Source organism: Lepus europaeus, chromosome 12, assembly GCF_033115175.1.
Source record: "Lepus europaeus isolate LE1 chromosome 12, mLepTim1.pri, whole genome shotgun sequence".
NCBI lineage: Eukaryota > Metazoa > Chordata > Mammalia > Lagomorpha > Leporidae > Lepus > Lepus europaeus.
The window spans coordinates 38,322,613-38,341,259 of record NC_084838.1 but is presented as its reverse complement, the minus strand read 5'-3'; the positions used below and the strand labels follow the sequence as shown (position 1 = coordinate 38,341,259).

The 18,647-nt window shown below is 44.5% G+C and overlaps 1 protein-coding gene and 1 long non-coding RNA gene across 4 annotated transcripts in view; one reads left to right on the top strand and one right to left on the bottom strand.

The window, feature by feature from the left end:
- The window catches only part of RNF38 (ring finger protein 38), a 142,986-nt gene that overhangs the window by 51,138 nt on the left and 73,201 nt on the right, over window positions 1-18,647 (bottom strand). The window contains exon 1 of one of the 3 annotated variants that reach the window (XM_062207963.1): window positions 17,402-17,423. The exons of the other annotated variants lie outside the window; for them this stretch is intronic. Coding sequence (XP_062063947.1) covers window positions 17,402-17,404 — 3 coding nt within the window. The 5' untranslated portion in view covers window positions 17,405-17,423. Of the gene's footprint in view, window positions 1-17,401; window positions 17,424-18,647 lie in introns of those variants that run through there. 3 annotated transcript variants of the gene reach the window in all.
- LOC133771231 (uncharacterized) lies at window positions 5,698-16,686 on the top strand. Its single transcript, XR_009867552.1, has 3 exons — window positions 5,698-5,900; window positions 9,664-9,784; window positions 16,465-16,686. It is a non-coding gene; the product is annotated as an uncharacterized LOC133771231 (long non-coding RNA).

Here is an 18,647-nt window from a genome sequence, read left to right as displayed (position 1 = left end):
GATAGGAGTCTTATCTCTATCTTCTCTCAAATAATAATAATAAAGTAACATTCTTCTTTATAATCTAATTTGATTAATAATTAACTATTCCACAAGATCTATTTTTAAATATCTAAAATAGCTTTAAATCAACTTATTTCTTCATAAAATGTTTTAGGTATTACTTTTTACTAATTCTCCCTCAGTTACAATCACTAAATGTAACTAAGGTTACACTACACCTGAAAACTGGCACAACCTTACATTTTTTTTTCTAGTGCATAGTATAAAGATTTGGTAACTTCAGCCTTCTCTCAGGATACAAACTATATTTGAAAAGTGCTGCCATGGAAATGCCGAGACAGCATTAAATCTGCAGCTCCCAGAACTTCTCATTTTTAATGCTTATTTGCATATAGCTTATGATTGATCCACCCAGCAAAAATGAAAACAATAGCCTCACAAGACTAAAGTTTTCAGCGAACAGTTTAATCTTTTAAGTACCAATATCACTATTTTAGGATCCCTCTTTTTTTAATGTGCCTTCCCCTGGTTTTGATAACCATAATATAACCAACAATTTAACCTTCCTTGGAGACTGTAGTAACCATTACCTGTTACTGTGTTAAAAATAATAGGGGGCTTAGGACAAGACATTGTTCAGAACTTGTTTCCTCTAAAATTGCTTCTGATGATAGCTTCCTTCTTCATTCATTTACATTGCTCTGAGAATGTAGAGGCTGTGTAGCCACACAACCTTTTTAGGCCTGTATTAAACATTAAATAAAGTACTTTCTATAAAATAAATTGTTCAAAGGCCCAAACAGCCCATTAAAAAAAGTGTTCACTATTACTAGCAGCACACTGACTGATCAAAAGCACCCACATCATAGCCAAATGTAAAAGAGGAAAAACAAAAACCAGATGAGTTGAAACCTCCAGGAAGTTCTTCCTTCTCCAGATCCAACTCTGGGCAACTATAAAATGAAGAGGTCAAATCCAAACAACCTAAAAGTACAAACATTCTGAAAATATTCTCACAGCTTCCGTAATGGCAAATATTAATCTCTCGGAAAGTAATCAGATAGTATTAAATTTATTTAAATGCTATGATTAAAATTGGAGCTAAATAAACATAACTTCAAATTTGAGATAAAAGTTATTTTAGAAGATTTGGAAGGAAAAACCGAAGAATTCCCTCTAAAAACCACAGGGATTGGGGCCAGCATTGTGGTGTAGCAGGTTAAGCTGCCATCTGCAAAGTCAGCATCCCATATGGGCGCCATTTTGCATCCTGGCTGCTTCACTTCTGATCTAGCTCTTGCTAATGGCCTGGGGAAGCACAAAGGAAGATGGTAAATGCTTGGGTCCCTGCCACCCACATGGGAGGCCCAGATGAAGCCTTCAGTCTGGCTCAGCCCTGGCCACTGTGGCCATTTGGGGAGTGAACCAGCAGATGGAAGATCTCTGTCTCTCCTACTCTGTAACTCTATCTTTCAAATAAATAAATCTCCCCCCACCACCTTTGCCCCTGGCAAAGACTACAAGGTAGCCAAATCTATGAAACGATTTGATTGTGCACTCAACGAAGTACACATAAGTTCTGATCAGTGCAGGGGAAGAGATGATTCACTCACCAACAGATCACTGAACCCACTAATGAGGCAGGAATAATCAAGAGATACTGATGGCACTACGCTCCTCACTGCTGCCCTCTTCATCCCCAGCCCCCTAAGATTAGGACTTCCCAGTCTTTGACAACAGTTCTATCACTGAACCAAAGACAAATCTGTTTCCTTGGCTTTCATGTCTTGCAAGCAAAGTTCTCTGAATTTAGCAAGTGTAGAGCAGGGCCGAGGCTCTTAGAAAAAGGAATAGGATTGTGGCCTTTGAAGCCATGCAACATGCAGACCTGAATGGGCACAATGATCTTTTGGTGATGGAAGAAATGTTCTAAAATTGTGATTGTGGTGAGGGCTGCACAACCCTATAATAAAAATCACTGAATTGAGCTAATGAGTGAATCCCATGGTATATAAATTGTCAACTTGATAACGCTGGTTTAATTTAAAAAAAAAAAAAAAAAGCTTTGGTCAACTTTGAGTATGTTAACGAAAGAGGTAGGGGGGAAAAAAATCAAGAACCTGATCCTGGAAAGCTGAGGTCCAAACAGTGGACAGTGCTGACACGCCAAGACTTACTATCTTTTGAGCTACAAAACAAGTATCTAACTCTTCCCAAACTTTCAACAATCACACAGAGATGGCACAGGGAAAATTGTGAAAGCTAATAAATGACAAAAGTTTATTACTTTTACATAACTATCATAATGCATTTCTCTAAGCTTTAACTTTTGAAAAGCTAATAGGCAGTAGTATTAGCAGGGGACCATTACTACACAGCACTGGAACAATCATTTTTCAAAAACCAAATTAAAGCAAACAACAAATTGAACCCCTGTCTTCCTGGGAGCACAGGAGAATCCGCTCCGCGTTGGTGAAAACAACCTAAGGTGTCCCACTTTATTTTCCCAGTCCACAGTCCCATAAATTAACAGCAAGGAAGGAGGAAGTGAAACACATGCAATTAGCAAACTCCTATATTCAACACATGTACTGAGAAGGAAGATGGAGTAAATTAAGGAAAACAAGAGTTACACATTTTTAACTATTTTTCTTTCCTTCCCTACCAGATTTTCTTTCCTCAAAGAGGTGTGTCTAAAATCACTGTACTTAGGCTGGAACACTCTAAAGAACTACAAGGATTTGAATTATCTCTAGACCTTGACCAGCTCAAATCAATACTCATATAAAATAGCAAGATTCACAAAAGTAGAAACGAGATGAACTCTTTGTGATTTTGATCATCTTACTAAACTGCAATCATAATGTGAACACAATAAGAAATAGCCCTTACACTCAAAAAGATTTGGTCTAGAAAGGAACAATTACCAGGAACTAAATGAGGACAATAGGGTCCCAAAGGTGAAAGTGAGGTTGTGTGTGTGATCCTTTAAAAAGAAACATGAAAAGATCCTGAGTTGAGACTATATAAATGACCTCTCTTCTTCATCTGTTTGGTCCAAATTTCTTTCCTGTTAGTTAATTTACTACACTGAGTTCAAGTTTTTGCTTTATCTCCTCTAAATAAACAATGTCATATTACATACTTAACATCTGCCAACGAATGCACTGGGTAAAAACTATAAGGCTCAAGAAAGTTTACAATCTGTCTGCTCTGTTTGGAGAAAAAGCAAGCTATGTTAACCAGTGTAGAAGCAAAAACTTGTCTAAGTGCTTAACAGAAAACCACCAAAAATCCAGTAAGTAGTCTTCAGATACTATGTAGCAATCAAGAGTAATCAAGATCTACATCTCCTGCAAAATGAATTACAAAAGGTAGTGGCCCAAGTCAAACTAGGTATAGCACAAAATGTACAAAACCAGAAGGAATAAACTAGAAGTGAAAGACCCCAAATAGTCTTGACCAATCCTTGAGTATTGATCAAGAACCTAATTAACAACGATTCTTATCTAAGGATTTCTCACCCATACTTCCCACTCACAGCCTCAGAAAGCGAAAAACAAGCAAAAGTCTACTGGTGTAAGGTAACTAAAGCCTCATCCAATGCTGCTGGCAGAGACAATAGCTCTACACTCTACATTATGATGCTAACACATTCAGTTGTGTCTCACTATGCCAGCCTCTTTACTCTTGGTCCAAAATCAGGTGGCTCTAATAGAGACATTTCTAGTTATATAGAAATAGAGGATGTGCATATATAAACCCCAACAAGTGTAGAAACACAAACTATCTTCTAGAAGGTGTCAGAGGTGGAGAGACCACAGCGAAGGCTTAAGTTCATCTCTTTCATACTTTACACATGGGGACCTGAAGCCCTTAGGGCTAGTCTGGCCCAGAAGTAACAAACAATAGCCCCTAGGGCCTCCAGCTCTCTTGGGAATAGGTCAAAGAAAATGATAAAAATCCACTTAAAATTAGATGCTAATAATGAAAACTAAAGTATGGGTTTTCAAAAGGTGAATAACAAGTGTATTTATAGGCCGGCAGGATATGCAGAAAAGGGTAGCTAAAGTAATACAATCCCAAGTTTAATTCCATAGAAATTTCATCTTTTGATCATGTCACAGCTTCCCACACCTGACCTGACACCTCCACGTGGTCTTGTAGCGTTACTTCTGTAGAACTTCCACTAGACCATATTCTCTTAATAAAAGAACGATTTTGATTCCAACTGTCCATATAAAAACACTGAATGAATTATTTTTAACCTACTTATAAGGACTTCTTGCTATTTAAATGTATCTGTGGTAAATGTGTTTACTACAACAATACCTACAATCGAAGCCAAGTAAGATCCACAGGCTTGCGATTCTAGTTAACAAATGATTGTGTACAAATAGTGAATACATTTAAATTTTCAACCGTTAAGTCCACTGCTAAAGAAAAATAAATGACAATTTATTTGAAGATTATACGTAAGCATTCGCTTCTATTTATGGTAGAAGAATTAGCATCCCCAACTTTTACGGAGTAAGAGCACACATCATTGTTACAACACAAAGAAAAGCGCCGTCCCTTACAAGCCAAATACACGAAAACAAAAACTTTATTCTCTTTGGCTCTCGCTAACCTGAAAAACTCCCTTTCAAAAACCAACCTCGCTCATCCTTCAGCCCTGAACAGAACTTCCATCCCCTGAGAACAAACGCGGACCGCGCAGAAAGCCGCGGAGCAGGAGGACCGGGTTCCGCGTTCTTCTGGGTGACATCATTTCACCTGCGCCTCAGCAAAAAGGGAGGGAGCGGGAGAACGAGGCCATCTGCCTGACAGCGGCCGCCCAGGAACAAAGAGCCCCGAGCGGCCGGCCGGACCTCCGCCGGGCGCCGGGCGCGGCACTGCGGGCGCCCAGCAGCCCCCGGCCCATCCCGCCCTCGCGGGAGCCAACGGCCGCGGCGGCCAGTACCTGCGAGGGGAGGCTCCGCCCTGCGGGGCTGCTCCCGCGGCTGCTCGCCGGGCCGCCGCCTCCTATTGTGACCGCTTGCCCAGCCAGCGGCCAGCTCGCCGGATCCGTCGTCCCCGGGCCTCCTCACCCCCGGACCCCGGGCTCCGACTGAGGCGCTGTCACGGCGCTTCCTTCCTCCCGGCACCATCACACGCACGGGTAGCGCCAGGAAACGACGACTGCACGCTCAGACCTGACAGAGTCGGCTAACGCCTCGGAGGCTCCATCCTCTCCGCCCCCGCGCCCTAACCGCCCGGGCCTCGGCACGGTCCGCACCGCCGCACGAGGGGGGCCCCGCCCCACCGCGCCCGCCCGGACGCCCGCGGACCAGGCTTGCTGCGCGCCGGCGCACTGGCTTCCGCTGCGCGCGCAGGCCGCAAGAGGCTCGGGCACAGGGCCCGCCCACTTCTGACTCCTGGGCTGCCCGCCCCTCCCCCTTGCCGGCACAAACCTGGGAAGCCCCGCGCGCGGGAGGGCCAAAGCGCTCCGCCCCTTTCCCCTCCGCCCAGCTCGGCGCCCGAGCCCCCTTTGTTTCCACCCGCGGAGGCGGGGCAGGGCCGAGAGCGCGCGACTCGGGCTAGTTCCGGCAACAGAGCGCGGCGCGCACGCCACTGCGCAGCCGGCCCGCCCCGCCCCGCCGCTCGGTGCCGGCCCCCGCCGAGCCCCGGGACTTAACAGCAACCAAGCTCAGGTCTCACAGCAGGAGTTTTGATCGCTGTGTGGACTGCGGGTTAGAAAACTCTGACTCCGAGCTGCATCAAGCCTAACGCTGTCCAGACCCTGCCGAGGACGGACACGAGGATGAGCACCGAAGCCGACTGAGCTGACCCGACCACGTTAAGGCTGCGAGAACGGGAGGATTCCGTAAAAAGCACACTAAGACTGTTACGTGCATGTAAGTGAAGGAGAGAAGGCACTCAAGGGGTCCTCGTGGAAAAAGACGGCAGTTTTTAAAGCAAATAGCCATCAGATGTGATCGTATTTAGGGTGATGGGGCAAAGTTAAGTACTAGTCAGCAAAAACAAAAACAGACACAAAAAAACAGGTTCTGCTTCCTAGAGCATTCTCCTAACCGCTCTCCTTCCCTCCGTGGGGCCTTAGCTGGGGAACCCGGGGCCGGTGGGCGGCACAGCAGGTTAAGCCGCCGCCTGTAGTGCCGACATTCCATATGGACACGGGTTCGAGACACGCCTGCTCCACTTCCGATCCAGCTCCCTGCTAATGTGCCTAGGAAAGCAGTGGAGGATGGCTCAAGTGCTTGGGCCCCTGCATCCACGTGGGAGACCTGGAAGAAGCTCCTGATTCTTGGCTGCGGCCTGGCCCAGCCCTGGCCATTACGGCCATTTGTGGAGTGGAATGGCAAATGGAGGATCTCTCTGTCTCTCTGGCTCTGCCTTTCAAATAAGTAAATATTTTTTGAAAAAGGAAAAAAAAAAAAAAATCCCATCCAGCTGGGGCTGGTGTTGTGCCACAGATTAAGCCATGCCCTGCAACACCAGCATCCCGTATTAGAACAAAGTGCCAGCTGGATCCCAGCTGCTTTGCTTCCAATCCGGCTCCCTGCTAATGCACCTGGGGAAGCAATGTAAGATAGCTCTGCAGTCAGGACTTTCAACAGGAGACTGCCCTCTCTCCATTTTAGCACATTCTCTGCCACCCAGCATCCCCCAAACAGATCCCCAGTTATAGATAAGCAAACTAGAAATGGGATTTGCCCTTGAGGAGCTTATAGTTAAACAAGAGGACCAGATACGTAAAACATGCTGTAAGGTGTTTTAATAGAAGCACAAAAAGGGACAAGAAAGACTGAAGCTTCATAGTCACCATTTTTGTAGGAAACCCAGATGGACTCAGGGTTCCTGGCTTCAGGCCCTCTGCCATAGTGGCTACTTGGGGAGTGTACCAGCACTCTCTACCTCTACCTCTGTCATTCTGCCTTTCCAATAAACAAAAAATAAATGTTAAGAAAAGAATCCTTGCAGTGCCGGCACACCGGGTTCTAGTCCCGGTTGGGGCGCCGGATTCTATCCCAGTTGCCCCTCTTCCAGGCCAGCTCTCTTCTATGGCCCGGGAAGGCAGTGGAGGATGGCCCAAGTGCTTGGGCCCTGCACCCCATGGGAGACCAGGAGAAGCACCTGGCTCCTGGCTTCGGATCAGCGAGATGCGCCGACCGCAGCGGCCATTGGAGGGTGAACCAACGGCAAAAAGGAAGACCTTTCTCTCTGTCTCTCTCTCACTATCCACTCTGCCTGTCAAAAAAAAAGAAAAGAAATCCTATCTAGCAGAAAATGATGATTTCTTTCCAACACATTTTCTTTTTCCTGTCTTTCCTGCACTGGCTGGAACCTCTGGTATACTGATAAACAGATGTGATAAAGCAGAATGTTTTATCCCAAGTCTCAACTGTACAATATTTACAGTAATCCTTTTTATTAGATCCCTTTAGCAAGTTAAGCTATTTCTCCTCTATTTCCAGTTTGCTAAAGATCTGTGAAGAATGTATGTTTCATTTTATCAAAATACTCTGTATCTGATTACATAATTTTTGTAATGTGTGAAATACACAGATCAGTTCTTAGATAGTGAGCCACTTTTATATCCTAACAAACTCATTTTAGTATTTATTATATTGCCCTTTTGTTGGTGAATCTGGCTTGCTAGTATTTTTCTTGGAATTTTTATGTCTATGTTCTTAAGATTGGTTACCTTTTCCCATTTTTGTATTCTCTGCCAAGTTCTGTTACAAAGATTTATGCTAGCCTCAGACAATGAATCTGTGAATATTCTCTTTTATTTCTATTCTCCAGAAGCATTTCTGTTAAGACTAGTGTTATGCTTTCATTAAATGTTTGGGAGAATTTTCTGGCTAGCCAACTGCACATGGAAATAACTTTAGATTTCCTGTCTTTATTAATAACTAGGAAAAACAACAACTATAATCTTAGAACACACAAATGGAAGACCTCATTGTGAATTTCAGAAGCTGCTTCTAGAGAATCATATCCCAATCTTGTGAATTTGAAGGGTACTGCTCCAGAAAATACATTTTCTTTTTTTTTTTTTGACAGGCAGAGTGGACAGTGAGAGAGAGACAGAGAGAAAGGTCTTCCTTTTGCCATTGGTGCACCCTCTAATGGGCGCCGCACCGCACTGTTCCGATGGCAGGAGCCAGGTGCTTCTCCTGGTCTCCCAAGGGGTGCAGGGCCCAAGCACTTGGGCCATCCTCCACTGCACTCCCTGGCCACAGCAGAGAGCTGGCCTGGAAGAGGGGCAACCGGGACAGGATCGGTGCCCGGACCAGGACTAGAACCCGGTGTGCCGGCGCCGCAAGGCGGATGATTAGCCTAGTGAGCCGCGGCGCCGGCTCAGAAAATACATTTTCAAAGACACTGCATAAGCAATAATTGAGTGCTAGTTAATAATCTGTCAAATGTAAACTTTATTTTTGTGATCAATTTTGTATTTCTAGACATCAAGGAATACTGAATAATGGTTACCTGAAGAAGCTTTTCACAAAAATGGTGACTATGAAGCTTCAGTCTTTCTTGTCCTGTCCCTCTTTGTGCTTTCATTAAAACACCTTACGCTGGTGCCATGGCTCAATAGGCTAATCCTCCGCTTGCAGCGCCAGCACACTGGGTTCTAGTCCTGGTCGGGGCACCGGATTCTGTCCCAGTTGCTCCTCTTCCTGTCTAGCTCTCTGCTGTGGCCCGGGAGTGAGTGGAGGATGGCTCAAGTGCTTGGGCCCTGCACCCACTTGGGAGACCAGGGGAAGCACCTGGTTTCTGGCTTTGGATCAGCACGGTGTGCCAGCCGCAGCGGCCATTGGAGGGTGAACCAACAGAAAAAGGAAGACTTTTCTCTCTGTCTCTCTCACTGTCCACTCTGCCTGTCAAAAAAAACAAACAAAAAGCACACCTTACAGCATGTTTTACGTATCTGGTCCTCTTGTTTAACTATAAGCTCCTCAAGGGCAAATCCCATTTCTAGTTTGCTTATCTATAACTGGGGATCTGTTTGGGGGATGCTGGGTGGCAGAGAATGTGCTAAAATGGAGAGGGCAGTCTCCTGTTTTAAATCATTGGAAGTCCTGACTGCAGAGCTGCAGACAAAGAATCATTTGTCCAGATGCTAAAGAACCATTCCCATGGAGGGTCAAATACCAAACTAGATCCTGGGCATCCTAGTGAAGATCTTGACCTCTAATAATGAGAATGCCGTTCCCCACTGGGCTACTCTGCCACCACATCCACTGCCAAGTCCAACAACCCAACCACTATTCCTGGGTTAGCAACCTCTCTCCTACTTATTCTAAGGTAGCATTAATCACTCTGCCTTGCAATTTTGTATTTACTTGACTCTTCTGCCCAACAGATGTCATCTCTTTGAAACAAAAGGATTAAGTCTCACTGCATCTGGCAAGGGGTATAGCATATGTCATGTGCTCAATAAATAGTTTAAGAATATGTACATATTTCACAGTAGGGGTAATTCTATTTTTCACAACATTTAAGTTGCCAAGGAGAAAAAGGTCACAAAATCAGGAAACTAGGTGTAAACTAACAAGAAAAAAGCAAAAAAGATTTTCACTATTTTTCCTAAAGCTAACTCTGTTCTCGCCTTAAAATTTCCTTTCTTCCATCAAAACTACCTTAAAGGACCTAATAAAATGAAGCTGCACTGAATGGAAAGGTGTACTGGCTGGCTGTTCAAGCTATGAAGCACCTACAAGCAAGTCAAGACTTGATCTGCAAAACAATCAGCACAAGCAATTTCCCCGTAAGTGTTTACACCTGTCCAAGTGGAAAACACTAAGGAGCAGCAGCTGCCAGCTAGATGGGCTACACACCAGAAGAGGGCAGCAAAGGCTCACCCTAAACCAAGTCCACTGAAAGCCTCCCACATAGCCAGTAGAGGCTGTTCCCACAGTGCAGGTGAGATAGGAGGAGAACTGCAGTGTGGGAGTTGAAACCGAAGGAAAGCTCTTAGGACAGCTGAAAGTGTGATGGTACTAACGCTGATACAGGGTGAAAATTATCAGCTAGGAAGGACATCAAGAGGGAAGAATGAATAAAACCAAGTAAACCGGATCAGCTGAGTCAAACCCACACCAAAATAGAAATGGCAAGCCAAGGGTGCAAATAACACATGCCCAGCACATCACAGCATGTGTGATCTCTAAAGCAGGTGAACAGGCAGGAGCTCACCCTAAAGCAATGAAGCCTCCTCAGTATGGCCCTTTATGCCTGGTGGACAGAGACCATCTTGGGAGCAACCGTAACTATTTGATTCTGTGTAGTATTACTTTGGCATATGCTGGTGCTATTATTTTATCAAATCAACTGGATAAAAGGTAAGCATAGGGGCCAGTGTTGTGGCAAATGCCACCACCTGCAGCACTGGAATCCCATATGGACACCAGTTCAAGTCCCAGCTGCTCCACTTCTGATCCAGCTCCCTGCTGATGTGCCTGGGAAAGCAGTGGAGAATGGCCCAAGTGCTTGGGTGCCTGCATGCACATGAAAGAGTCAGAGGAAGCTCCTGGCTTTGGCCTGGCCCAGTCCTGGCTGTGTGGCCATTCGGGGAGTGAACCAGCAGATAGAAGACTGACCACTTGTGCTTGTTCAATCTCATTTGGGGAGTAAACTCGATTTCTCTCTCTCTTCCTCTTCTGCATAACTCTTTCAAATAAATATTTTTTAAAGGTAAGTACATAGAGATTTAGGTTATTCTCTTCAATGAAGCCCATTATTTTGTTAGGGATTAACCATCTTTCATTTTTGAAATCCTGTATATATATTAACATATGGGTTGTTTTCAGTATTTACCATCGTAAAGATACAACAAATATCTTATACATACCTATGAAGGGTCTTCAAAAATGAATGGAAATGTGTACTTCCCAAAAGACTATGCATGGATTTCTTTTTTTTTTGAGAGGCAGAGTGGATCAATGGCCGCTGTGGCCAGCGCATCTCACCAATCTGAAGCCAGGAGCCAGGTGCTTCTCCTGGTCTCCCATGCGGGTGCAGGGCCCAAACACCTGGGCCATCCTCCACTGCCTTCCCGGGCCATAGCAGAGAGCTGGCCTAGAAGAGGGGCAACCGAGATAGAATCCGGCGCCCCAACCAGGACTAGAACCCGGTGTGCCGGCGCCACAAGGCGGAGGATTAGCCTGTTAAGCCACGGTGCCGGCGTATCCATGGATTTCAAAATTTTTTGTATCAAAACAAATTTCTTTTAGTTCCATTTTCCATGAATTTTTAGAGGGAGTTCCTTTCTTTCTTTTTTTTTTTTTTTTTTTGGACAGGCAGAGTGGACAGTGGGAGAGAGACAGAGAGAAAGGTCTTCCTTTACCGTTGGTTCACCCTCCAATGGCCACTGCGGCTGGTGCGCTGCGGCCGGCGCACCGTGCTGATCTGAAGCCAGGAGCCAGGTGCTGGGCCATCCTCCACTGCACTCCCTGGCCACAGCAGAGAGCTGGCCTGGAAGAGGGGCAACCGGGACAGAATCCGGCGCCCTGACTAGAACCCAGTGTGCCGGCGCCGCAGGCAGAGGATTAGCCTATTGAGCCACGGCACCGGCTATTTTCCAAGAATTTTTACAAATTTTTAAAAAGATTTATTTATTTGTAAGGCAGAGAGACAAAGAAATTTTCCACCCACTGGTTCACTCTCCAAACAGCTGCAATAGCCAGGGCTGGGTCAAGCCAAAGCTAGGGCCCTGGAGCTCCATCCAGGACTCCCACATGATTGGAGGGGTCCAAGACTTGGGCCATCATCTGCTGCTTTCCCAGACACATAAGCATAGAGTTGGATCAGAGGTGGAGCGGCTGGGACTCCCAACTGGTACTCTGATATGGAATGCTAGTGTCACAAGTAACAGTTTAACTGGCTGTGCCAGACCACCAGCTCCAGTTTATTTTATTTATGGAAGTGGCACGGCTGCAGAGAGGAGGAAACAGATCTTCCATCAGCAGTTTCACTCCCCAAATTAGCATTAGTAGTAAGGCACATCAGAAGTGGAGTAGACAGGACTCAAACCAGCACTGATAGCATGGTAAGCGGTGGCTTAACCTCCTTGCACCACAACACTGGCCTCTCCTGAGTTTTTTGAAATAGTCTTGTATACTGCTAAATTAACTCCTAAAAGACTGTACCGGCCAGCGCCATGGCTCAACAGGCTAATCCTCCGCCTTGCGGCGCCAGCACACCGGGTTCTAGTCCTGGTCGGGGCGCCGGATTCTGTCCTGGTTGCCCCTCTTCCAGGCCAGCTCTCTGCTGTGGCCAGGGAGTGCAGTGGAGGATGGCCCAAGTGCTTGGGCCCTGCACCCCTTGGGAGACCAGGAGAAGTACCTGGCTCCTTCCATCGGATCAGCGTGGTACACCGGCTGCAGCACACCGGCGCTGCAGCGGCCATTGGAGGGTGAACCAATGGCAAAGGAAGACTTTTCTCTCTGTCTCTCTCTCTCACTGTCCACTCTGCCTGTCAAAAAAAAAAAAAAAAAGACTGTACCAATGTGTCCTCCAACCAACAGTAAATGAAAATAGTTCCAAAGTGACTCTGGAGTGGAAAACAGCAGTGTTTGGGGAAACTCCCTGTGAAAGGCTGACACTAGGGACAGTGAGAAGCCAAGCTCTGGTGAGAGAGAAACCTGGGCCAGGATACATTGAGAGCAACTATATTTCATATCAAGCATGTAAGCCTCTTTATTATAGTGCCCTTTGAATTAAATCTCAGTGCCTTTACTATGATCTTATTAAATGCAATTGCTTAGGACCTGGGCCCAAACTTGAGCCAAGAATTAGGTGGGAAAGGAAAATATAACGTGAAAAGCCAGCGAAATAGGGACTTAAAAAATGGGTTATACATACATATGTACTTTAAGAAAAAATGATTGCTGTATGCAAATAATTAAGAAACAAAACACAGATAATTAGCTCCTTCACTTTGGAGAGGACAATGAAAATGCATTGAGGGCCAGTGTTGTAGCATGGCAAGTAAAGCCACCTCCGGAGACTCTAGCATCACAACATGGGCACTAGTTCATGTCCTGGCTGCTCCACTTCCGATCCAGCTCCCTGTAATGTGCTTGGGAGGGCAGAGAAAGACAGCCCAGATCCTTGGGCACCTGCACTCATTTGGGAGACCCCAAGGAAGTTTCTGGTGCCTGGCTTCAGCACGCCCATCCCTGACTGTTGCAACCATTTAAGGAGTAAATCACAGGGCCAGCCCCGTGGTGCAGTAGGTTAATCCTCTGGCCAGCATCCCATATGGGCACCAGTTCTAGTCCCGGCTGCTCCTCTTTCAATCTGGCTCTCTGCTGTAGCCTGGGAAAGCAGTGGAGGATGGCACAAGTGCTAGAGCCCCTGCACCAGCATGGGAGATTGGAAAGAAGCACCTGGCTCCTGGCTTTGGATTGGCACAGCTCCGGCCATTGAGGCCATTTGGGGAGTGAACCAACTGAAGGAAGACCTTTCTGTCTGTCTCTCCTTTTCACTGTCTGTAACTGCCTCTGAAATAAATAATTTTTAAAAAGGAGTAAATCAGCAGATGGAGGATTCCCCCACTCTGTAACTCTGCCTTTCAAATAAAAACATCTTTAAAAAAAGAAAATAGTTTCAGAAAAGGAAAACAAATTGAAAAGTCTTAATTCAAGAAACATTGCCAACATTTTCTTAGCAGACCAGACCACATAAAAGCTGGTTAATTCCACTATGTTTGGTTTTTTTGACAGGCAGAGTTAGACAGTGAGAAAGAGACAGAGAGAAAAGTCTTCTTTTTCCGTTGGTTCACCCCCCAAATGGCTGCTATGGCCGGCGTGCTGGGCCGATCCAAAGCCAGAAGCCAGGTGCATTCTCCCGGACTCCTGTGCGTGTGCAGGGCCCAAGCACTTGGGCCATCCTTCACTGCCTTCCCCGGACACAGCAGAGAGCTGGACTGGAAGAGCAACAGGGACAGAATCCGGTGCCCCAATCGGAACTAGAACACAGGGTTCTATTCCGGCGCCACAGGCGGAGGATTAGCCAAGTCAGCCGCGGCCCGGCCTCCACTATGTTTGAGGAACAGATTTCGGTGGATCTTATGTACCTGCATAGCCAACAACTTGTTTAAATTCATGAAATACAAACTGCTCACTAAAACTGCCATTGTCCTCACACTTGCTTCTACTGATGATACACTTTTAGGGCCCTGCCTAACCTGAGTGGTCTTGCACATACACTGGTAATACAAAACACAGCTCCAAACCCTGCAAGCCTCCTGCCTATGCTACTTTCTGCAGGCCCTTCCAGATTTCATCTCTTGAAAATGAAATCTGTTATCCAGTAGAATTCTAATCCATACCACAGAACAGAAACTACAACCTTTAAAAATCCTTCACAGTCTGTTTGTAGGATGAATCTAAAACTGACATTCCCCTGGGAAGCTTATTTATCGCACTCCTGCATGCCTGTTCCTGTTACAATAGTCTTGTAAAATGAACTCAGGAGGCAATGACATTTTAAAAGCCAACAAAAGGAGTGAGCATTTGCCACAATGACTAGAAGGAAATAATGACCCTTGGGGACATTTGCATCCCATACTGGAGTGCCTACTTCAAGTCCTGGTTCTGATTCCACTTCTGATTCCAGCTTCTTGCTAATGTGCCTCCTGGAAGCATCATGGTGGCTCAAGTGGTTGAGTCCCTGCCACCCACATAGGAGACCTGGATTAGGTTCTCGGCTCCTAGCATGGCTGCTGCAAGCATTCATGGAGTGAACCAGTGGATGGGGATATTAATTATGTGCATACAGCAATAATTAATTTGCATTCAGGAATCTTTTTTCCTTGAAGTAATATGTACATATAACCCATTTTAAGTCCCTATTGAGCTGGCTTTTCACATTATATTTTCTTTTCCCACCTAATTCTGATGTTCATTTGGCTCAAGTTTGGGCCCAGGTCCTAAGCAATTGCATTTAATAAGATTGCCTGTCCCTCTCTATTTCTCTGCCTCTTAAATAAATAATAAAAAACAAAAGAAGAATATAAAATAACAACCCCAAAATATCACCATTACGTGGTATTTATAATCACTTCAAATATTTCACAATAAAACAGTATAAAACCACATTGGACCACATATTCCAAATAACCTCCAAGTAGATCAGAAAGGATAACATAAAATTAATGTTTTAAGAAAATACAGGGGCTGGCGCTATGGCGCTGCAGGTTAAAGCCGTGGACTGAAGTGCCAGCATCCTATATGGCCGCCAGTTCTAATCCTGGCTGCTCCTCTTCCAATCCAGCTCTCTGCTATGGCCTAGGAAGACAGTGAAGGATAGCCCAAGTCCTTGGGTCCCTGCACCCATGTGGGAGATCTGGAAGAAGCTCCTGGCTCCTGATCAGCACAGCTTCTGCCGTCTCGGCCGTCACGGCCATCTGGGGAGTGAACCAGCGGAAAGGAGGCCTCTCTGTCTCTACTGCTCTCTGTAACTCTTTCAAATAAACAAAACTTAAAAAAAGAAAAAGAAATACAGGCAAATATCCAAAAGGAGACAGATGTCCTAAACAGAAAAGGAAATAAGATTTCAAAAGAATGTACCAATAGAATTGTCCCCCAAATAGTGAAAAAAACCACAGGAATATCCCCAAAGGAAAAAATATACACAAAAAATTTTTTAAAAACCCAGCAATACAAATAACTACTGGACAAATGAATATAGGAAAAGCTATAAAACTTCAATGGTTATCAAATAATTACATATTTCAATCAATTAGATGCTATTTCTCAGCAATCACATTCACAAAGCAAATGACATGATGGATAATATTAAGTGTCAAAACAAAGTGCTGCAAGCATTCTTGTGTGGTATAGGCAGAAGAACTTACATATTAAGTGTAAAAAATATAAAGACAAAAGGACTATAATATATCCATATCCTCAGACTCATTAATTCTGCTATAATACAGACCAAAGAAGTAACTGACCCAAACCTTATTACAAAGCTACAATAATCAAGTGTGGTACAGGCACAGAGGATTACTGACTGTTGAGACAAAATAAAGCTCAGACATAAACCCTTGACTATACGATCAAATGATTTTCCACATCTTGCAAATACATTCAATTGGGAAAAGGACAGACTTTTTAACAGATGAGAAACTGGATACCCACATGCAAACAGGATGAAATACAATCCTTAACTCACACTCTATATGAAAATTAGCTCAAAATGGGTTAGACCTAAACAAAAGAGTCAAAATTACAGAACCTTTATGAAAAAAGTGGGAGGAAAACTTTATAATACTGGATTGGGCAATATTTCTTGGATATAATACCGAAAGCATAGACAGAGAAAAAAAATTGAATTACATCAGGCCTGGCCCTGTAATGCAGTAGGTTAATACTCTGCCTGCAGTGCCTGCATCCCATATGGGTGCCAGTTCTAGTCTCTGCTGCTCCTCTTCCACTCCAGCTCTCTGCTATGACCTGGGAAAGCAGTAGAAGATGGCTCAAGTCCTTGGGTCCCTGCACCCATGGAGGATACCCAGAAGAAGCTCCTAGCCCCTGGCTTCCAATTGACTCAGCTCCGGCCTTTGCAACCATGCAGCCATTTCAGGAGTGAACCAGCGGATGGAAGACATTTTTTGTCTCTCTTACTGTCTACCTTTGAAATAAATACATGAAATCTTTTTTTAAAAAAAATGTGTTTTAAATTGAATTACATCAAAATTAAATAACTTCTGCACAGCAAATGACACAACCAACAGGGTGAAAAAGCAATCTATGTCTCTTAGGCTGGCACTGCATCTGGCTGCTCCACATCCAATCAAGCTCCTTGCTAAAGCACTTGAGAGAGCAACGAAAGATGGTCCAAGTGCTTGGGCCCCTGCACTCACATGAGAGACCCAAATGAAGCTCCTGACTCCTGGCCTCGGATCAGCCCAGTGGATGGAAGCACTCACTGGCTTTCTCACTCTGCCTTTCAAATAAATAAATCTTAAAAAAAAAAAAAAAAAAGCAATCTATGGAATGAGTGAAAATATATGCAAATCATGTGTATTAAAGTGTGAAAATCCAGAGAATTTCTACAACTGAGTAACAGGAAACCCATCCACATGACTTATGAAGGCAAAGTTTGAATACACATTTCTCCAAAAGATATGGAAATGACCACCAAGTACATGAAAAGGTGCTCAACATCACTAATCTTGGGAAGTGCAAATCACAACCACAATGACATAACACCTCACATCCATTTTTAGCTACTATCACAAAAATAGAAAATAACAAATGTTGATAAGGATGTAGAGGAATTGGAATCCTTGTGCACTGTTGGTGGGAATATAAAATGGTACTGTCACAATGCAAGGCAATATGAAAGTTCCTCAAAAAATGAAAAATACAATTACCATCTGATCCAGCAATTCCACTTCTGGGAATGTACCCAAAAGCAGGGTCTTGAAGAGATATTTGTACATCCATGTCCTTAGCAGTATTCACAATAGTCAAAAGGTGGAAACAACTCAAGTGTCCATCTATGAATGAATGGATAAATAAAATGTCGTATATCAAACAATGAAATATTAAATTCTGACATATGCTACCACATGGATGAACCTTAAAGACATCATGCTAACTGAAATAAGCTAGTCAGAAAAGACAAATAGTGTATGATACAAGTAGTTGTATGAGGTACTGACAGTAACCAAATTTATAGAGATAGAAAGCAGAATGGTGGTTGCCAGCAGCTAGAGGTAGAGAAGAATGTGAAGTTATTATTTAATGAAATAAACTTTCAGTTTTCCAATATGAAAAATGCTGTGGAGACTGCACACTGTGCTTAACACTGCCAAAGAACACACTTCAAATGCTTGAGATGGTAAATTTTATGTATATTTTATCCCAATTTTTTAGACAGATTTCATTACAGTAGCAAAAGAGATCTTTGGAAAATATAAATCAGATCATGCCACTCATCTGTGTAAAACTCTCCAATTGAGGGGGCAGGCATCTGGCTTAGCAGCTAGATCCAAGTTAAGGTGCTCATGTCCCCTGTCGGTGTCCCGGCTCCATATACAGCTTCCTGCCAGTGCAGACACTGGGAGGCACAGTGACAGTTCAAGTAGTCAGGTCCTTTCCACCCATGTGGGAAACTTGGCTTGCGTTCCTCCCTCCCTCCCCTCCCCCTTCCTCTCTCTCTTGCATAAAAAGGAAAAAGAAAAACAAAAACCCACCCTCCAGTGGTTTCCACAGAAACAGAATAAAATCTGAAGTTTTTCCCTAGCTCACCAAGATTTACTGTAATTAGCCTAAGCCCACCTCTCAACCTCATCTTATACTTCTCCTGCCCTCATCTACTTTTGCTTGTTTTTTTTCACCAATCTTTTCAATACTAGGGCTTTGCACTAGCTGCATTCCTTACCTGCAATGTTGGTGCCATGGCCCTGATTTTCCTTCCTATCATTCAGATCTTAGAATATGTGTCACCTTCCTAAAGGCCTTCCTCAACATCTAATCTAGAGCAGCCAACTGCTCCATTTCTTCTGCAGTACTTGGTTTGCACATTCAGTTTATACTCTGTTCCTTCCACAAAATGTAAAGTACCCAAAGAACAAAGACCTCAGGCCCGCATTGTGGCACAGCAGGCTAAGCCTC